We start from the raw sequence: 6,951 nt of genomic DNA on the forward strand, positions 1-6,951 counted from the left end.
GTGCTGCAGTACCAGTATTGCAAGGTAAGGATGAAATATACACCGTACACTTTATTGTGCAAACAAAATATTTTTATTTATAATTTAGGCCTAGGACAGAAACAGGTTTTTTAGGCCTTTCATGGGTAAAACATGTAAAATAGTAAATAGATTGTGTCAACACAAATATATTATAATACCATATATAAAAGATATTGTACAAAAACACACACTATATATAAAGATTTAAGTATGTATGACCCAGTTTAAACTTTCCCAATAAGTACGGGCTACTGTGTGGCAGAGGATGTCTGCCGCAGATAAGTAAAGGCTGCAGCCCACATGGCGCATGGCACAGATGCAATGGTCCCGGCCCCATTGATGTGCGCCATACGACATGTGAGCAGTGGCCATCACATACCTGCAGCTGAGACCATGTCTGCCACACAGTACCCCATACTATTGGCAAAGAACAGGGCCGGCGGAACCCGCTCAGCAAGGGATGCAAAGCAGGGAGGCGCTGGGCCAGTAGAGGCGCTCTCCTTGCTCTGCACCCTGCTTCTGCTGGCTGCCGCTGCTTGTCACGCTGCATGACAGATAGCGGGACAGGCAACATTAGGCACCTACCGCCGCTGATGTCCTGCACGCAGAAAAGGGTGAGGGTCGGGGGAGGCAGAGACGCACTGGGATGAGATCTGCAGAGGATGGCTCCGGAGTTACTGCTGACTGCAGTACTGCCAGGAGCCACTAGATGCCCTCAACTGATCCCACTGTGGATCTCTGCCCTGGAGAGAGACAGCCTGGGACCCGGCTGGAGAGAAATAGGCTGACGTGAGTTTGTTTTAATGTGTCTCTCTGTCTGCTATCTCTCTCTCTGTCTATAGCTCTATCTCTGTTTATATATATATATATATATATATCTGTCTGTCTATATCTCTGTCTGTCTATATCTATTTCTGTCTGTCTATATCTCTGTCTGTCTATATCTATTTCTGTCTGTCTATATCTCTGTCTGTCTATATCTATTTCTGTCTGTCTGTCTATATCTATATCTCACTTTGTCTGTGTATATATATCTCTGTCTATATTTATCTATTTACCTCTCTCTGTCTATATCTATCTCTATCTCTGTCTGTATTTATCTATCTATCTTTCTCTGTCTGTATGTATGTCTGTCTGTCTATATCTGTCTCTGATATAGGTATAAGAAGTTGCACTTGGAATTTATTGGTTGCTGCTGAGTTTAGAGGGGTATGCTACACATATCCCAAAATACAGGAAAGAATCCTCTGTGTAACCACACCCTTATAAAAAGGATAAAGTAATAATATAATAAATTATTACCATGAATAAATGTACAAGAAAATCTTTTTAATGCCATTAAAAGCAATATACTGTATCAATTTATAACAGTCATATATAGATAGCAAATTTCTCAAAAGATATATATCTCTCTCTTAACTATAATGTATCCTAATGCTGGTATTATCATCATGGTATTATCATTACATTCATTGCACAGATTGTTCCTGCCGAATAACGCTGAGTGCACACCGCGGTATCATAGGTGAAGTCTGCTGGCACACCCCTATAACCCCGGAGGACCTACCTAAACTTGGTGAGGTATCTATGGTCAATTTTGACCTCATTCTCTATTGAAAGTACAGTATTCACAGAAGTTCATGCTGGGACATTGTATTATTGGGACAGAGGAGACCACTGCAGCTGCATACTCCTGACCACCAGTCTGCCTGCGTGGAGAGCTGTAGACAAACTGTTTACTAAATAGGCTATTTGCCTCTCAATTGCACAGACTCATTTTTATTTATTATCCACAAGGGTACGGTATATCCTCCACTGGCGCTAACTTCAAGTTACTATACATATATAGTAAAATGCCATTTTTATTCAAAATACTGACACAGACACTTATCATCCATTAAAAATCCTAGGAAAGGTGTACTGTAACCAAAAAATAAAATGGGAAGAGCAACTTGAACAAAAAATTTTTTTGTAGCATGAATTGTCCCTTGGGCTATGGAAGGGAGGGCGCAAAATTTCAGATTTGCAGGGGGGCGCCAGACACCCTAGAACCGGCCCTGGCAAAGAAAAAAGGGCAATAAATGGAGTTTGCTATCCAGATTGAGGAGAATCCTGTTCTCCCTCTGGTAATGCAGGTACAGGTAGCAGCATATAAATAAACAAAAAAAACACACTCTGGTAACTTCTGGAACATGCCCTTACAACAGTAGGGATAAGGTACTGTGTGGCAGAGGATGTCTGCTGCAGATATGTAAAGGCTGCGGCCCACATGGCGCATGGCGCAGATGCAATGGTCCCGGCCCCATTGATGTGCGCCATATGCCATGTGAGCAGTGGCCATCACATACCTGCAGCTGAGACCATGTCTGCCGCACAGTACCCCATACTATTGGCAAAGAAAAAAGGGCAATAAATGGAGTTTGCTATCCAGATTGAGGAGAATCCTGTTCTCCCTCTGGTAATGCAGGTACAGGTAGCAGCATATAAATAAACAAAAAAACACACTGTGGCCCTTGTGTGGCAGAGGATGTCTGCTGCAGATATGTAAAGGCTGCGGCCCACATGGCGCATGGCGCAGATGTAATGGTCCCGGCCCCATTGATGTGCGCCATACGCCATGTGAGCAGTGGCCATCACATACCTGCAGCTGAGACCATGTCGATGGTAAATGATAAAATAGCCTATTTTTTAAGACAGATCCTCAAAAACAGGACACTCTGGATCTTCTATCAGTAAAGAACTGTAGAATTGACGGTACTGGGGGGGGTTGAGAAGGCTGTGTAGGTGTTGACTGGGTATGTGTTGGAATTGTGCTCGACTGGCCTGCTACGGTGGCAGGCGGAGTAGGCACTGGTGATTCTAATGACAGTGGTGTGTCTGGTGCACTACCAATGCCAACTATTTTAGTGCCACTGTTGAGATACCCTAAACTGCCATTATACACCAACTCCATGCATAACTTTTCAAAAGTAAGTTGCTGGTCCGGAGCCATGTTGCGAACACACTCTGCCACATAAGTGAAGTAGTTGTCATGTTTGTCCGGGTTTCTTTGCAGGACTTGATGTGCCCGCATCATAAATTCTTCATGTGCTGCTGCTTCTCCTTTTTTTCCTTTGCCACGCATTTTTTGGCACGGGGGAGTGGTGGAGTGGGTTCCAGGGTGGGTGGCGGAGTGCGTGCCGGAGTAGGAACTTCGTTCGATGTGCATGCATTCTCAGATAGGACAGATAGGTCTGGGGTTGCAGGTGGGTAGTCACCAAGCTGTAAAAAAAATGAACATGTTTACTAATCAATTCTATTTACTTCTAATTTCAGTTCCCTACCAGCGTGAATGAATGGAAACAGGGTTCGCAAATACGCGCTATATCGCGTATTTTACCCTGAAACGCTCACCGGGGACTCAGTTTTTGAAACTGAAGGCGTCCCCGAGGACGCGCTGAGCTGCGCCTGTGAGGCTGAGCCGCTGTAAAAGCCAATCAGTGCTGAGGCCGCCGGGACCCAATCACTGCACAGTGGCCGCCCGGCAGCCAATCACTGCAGGTGCAAGCCCTGCCAATCATTAATGCCGCGCGCCCTGCCATTTATTTGGAGAGCAGCGGCAGCCTGGTTCACGCCGGCTCTGCGAGTCTGCACCCTTCTGCTGCCCCCCGCCGTGTAAATTCATTCTGCTGCTGAGAGCGGGGGACGGGATGTGATATGGCAACTCTCAGCATAAGAGGTGAGCGTGCTGTCAGCGCAGTGGGGGACTGGATGAGGCTGGAAAAGCTGACACGCTGCTCAACTCAGAGCAGCGTTTCAGCTCTTCCAGCCACATCCAGTCCCCCGCCTTGCAGACAGCCCACTCACCAGTGTATCAGCCTTACCAGCCCCCCCCCCCCGGTAACCAGAATACCCCCCCCCCCCCACGGCAACCAGAATAACCCCCCTCGTGGCAACCAGCATAACCCCCCCCCCCCCCCTGCGCCAACCAGCATGTAACCCCTGCAAGGAGCATATAACCCCTGGCAACAAGCATGTACTGTAGGTAAGCAGCACTTATGTGCTATAATATATACTGGGCATTACAGTGCGTACTTTAATACATACTAGGCATTATGGTGTGCTGTAATATGTACTGGGCATAACTGTGTGCTGTAATATGTACTGGGCATTATGGGGTGTGCTGTAATGTGTACTGGGCATAACGGTGTGTGCTGTAATATGTACTGGGCATTACGGGGTGTGCTGTAATGTGTACCCGGCATTACGGTGTGTGCTGTAATGTGTACTGGGCATAACGGTGTGTGCTGTAATGTGTACTGGGCATTATGGTGTGCTGTAATGTGTACTGGGCATTATGGTGTGCTGTAATGTATACTGGGCATTATGGTGTGCTGTAATATGTACTGGGCATAACTGTGTGTGCTGTAATATGTACTGGGCATTACAGGGTGTGCTGTAATGTACTGGGCATTACGGTGTGTTCTATAATGTGTACCCGGCATTACGGTGTGTTCTATAATGTGTACTGGGCATTACGGGGTGTGCTGTAATGTGTACTGGGCATAACGGTGTGTGCTGTAATGTGTACTGGGCATAACGGTGTGTGCTGTAATGTGTACTGGGCATAACGGTGTGTTCTGTAATGTGTACTGGGCATAACGGTGTGTGCTGTAATGTGTACTGGGCATAACGGTGTGTGCTGTAATGTGTACTGGGCATAAGGGTGTGTGCTGTAATGTGAATTGGTACAACTATGTGACCACACCACTCCCCCCCCCCCCCCCCAAAAAAAATGCCCTACATTTTTAGCGCGCCTTCGGCGCGCACTGTCCCTGTGTAAATGTTTAGATAGTTTCTAGTATATATGTATCTTCAGGCGAGTGGCCCAATTCATACTCCCCCATCCCCCCCACCTCCACGTGTGCCATGCTGGGGAGAAGGGGAGAGGAGGCTTTATTCCGTTGGGACCCAGAAAAGGTCAGGTAGGACCCCAATTTTTAGAAGTGAAGGGTCCCCGGGACCCACTTTTTTGGGTGGTTTTCGCGAACACTGATGGAAAGTCATCGCAGAGGAGTTTGAACAGCGATGGAACTTCCCAAATTGCGGTGGAGCCATTGATGGCAAACATGTCCGCATAGCCCAGCCTATCAATAGTGGTTCTTACCACTTTAATTACAAGGGCTATTTTAGCATTGTACTAATGGCTGTGGTGAATGCGAACTATGAGTTTATCTTCCTGGATGTAGGAAGGAATGGCCGTGCATCGGATGGTGGCACTTTCAAGGACACAAAGTTCTACGAAAGGCTCATAGCGAACACCCTTCACTTGCCGTCTGTCCAGGAAACTAAACAGGGGCTTAACTTTGTGTTTGTGGCAGACGAGGCTTTTGGCCTGCACGAGCATGTCATGAAGCCATATGCGCAAAGGGGCCTGAACCATGACAAAAGGATCTTCAACTACAGGCTATCCAGGGCACGGCGTGTTGTGGAAAATGCTTTTGGCATCCTGGCTAGCCGGTTTCGCATTTTCCACACTGCCATTAACCTGAGGGTGGACAAAATTGACTGGGTTGTCACAGCGTGCTGTGTCCTGCACAATTTGCTCCGCAGAAAAGCCACACAGCAAAGGGCTACAGGCACAGCACTCCAAGAAGACCAAGAACTGCCAGAGGAGGTAGTGCAGATATCCTCCTTGCAAACCCCACACAACACTACACAGGGAGTGCACGAGCCAAACAGGTGAGGGAACAGTACATGGCCTACTTTAATGGGGAGGGCGCTGTGGATTGGCAGGAGGAATCAATTAGATAGCCAAAAAAATAGACTCACCGATGCAGACTGTGAATTCTCCTCCTCCTCCTGCACCGTGACTTCTTGGTTTTCATGTTCTACCATAAGGACTACTCCTGTCCTCATCGACTCCTGGCTGAGGGTGAATGTCAACCGGTCATAGTACCAGAGCGATGTTTGATACATCTCGTCGACTCCAGCACCAGACTTCTTTGCAGCCTCCACCTTCTTGTGTTCCTTTAAGAACACCGTGCGCAGATTCTGGATGCGTTTCCTCACCCATTCAACATTGGCCTCTGGGTGAAATGGAAGACTGTAGCGTGCCAAGTCCTCCAAGGCTTGGTTTCTTTTCATTTTGTTCGAATACTCTTTGGATTTTGTTCGCCACAGGCATTCGTGTGAACGATATTTTTCAATAAACCCTTCCAAAAACTCTTGTTCCTTTGCATTGGACATTGGGACTGTAAAAAGATAAAACCATTTTAGTTGTTAAAGTTATACCCATGTTTTGTTTCATATTTAAATTTTTATAGTTATAGTTACCAGTTTACCTAGTTTTTATGTTTTAAGTATTTAAAATGTTAATAAACTTTTATGAAAACCACTATACATGTTATTGTGCAGATTGCTATTCACACACACAGGTGAATGGGGCCAAGCAGAGAGGAGTGCATGGAATACTGCAATGGTGGACAATGGTTTATGTATATATATCTATATATACACAAACACACACACACACACACACACACACACACACACAGGTGAATGGGGCCTAGCAGAGAGGAGTGCAAGGAATACTGCAATGGTGGACAATGGTTTATGTATATATATCTATATATACACAAACACACACACACACACACACACACACACACACAGGTGAATGGGGCCTAGCAGAGAGGAGTGCATGGAATACTGCAATGGTGGACAATGGTTTATGTATATATATCTATTAAGTAGCCCATGACTTAATTAACCTTTGCTTAACCATAATTGCAAAACCTCTAACTTAAAATAATTGAGACTGACTCAAATAAATCACGCAGACAAAATAAAGACTCAGACACCAGAATTACGTTTAAAAAGGTCAAAGGAATTATTTATTGAAGACCTTGTTAAGCTAAACTAGAATTTTAAATTTGGAATTTTTGGGAT

General features: G+C 45.7%; 1 protein-coding gene across 1 annotated transcript; it reads right to left on the minus strand.

Moving 5' to 3' along the window:
- Nucleotides 1-1,477: 1,477 nt before the first annotated feature.
- Nucleotides 1,478-6,228, minus strand: LOC146036649 (uncharacterized). Its single transcript, XM_083160580.1, has 2 exons — nt 5,833-6,228; nt 1,478-3,282 (listed from the first exon to the last, which is right to left on the minus strand). The coding sequence occupies exons 1-2, from the start codon at nt 6,145-6,147 to the stop codon at nt 3,094-3,096; spliced, it is 504 nt and encodes a 167-aa protein (XP_083016706.1). The 5' UTR covers nt 6,148-6,228; the 3' UTR covers nt 1,478-3,093.
- Nucleotides 6,229-6,951: the final 723 nt, after the last annotated feature.

The sequence above is a fragment of the Crinia signifera genome, chromosome 9 (assembly GCF_055691185.1).
Source record: "Crinia signifera chromosome 9, ASM5569118v1, whole genome shotgun sequence".
Lineage (NCBI taxonomy): Eukaryota > Metazoa > Chordata > Amphibia > Anura > Myobatrachidae > Crinia > Crinia signifera.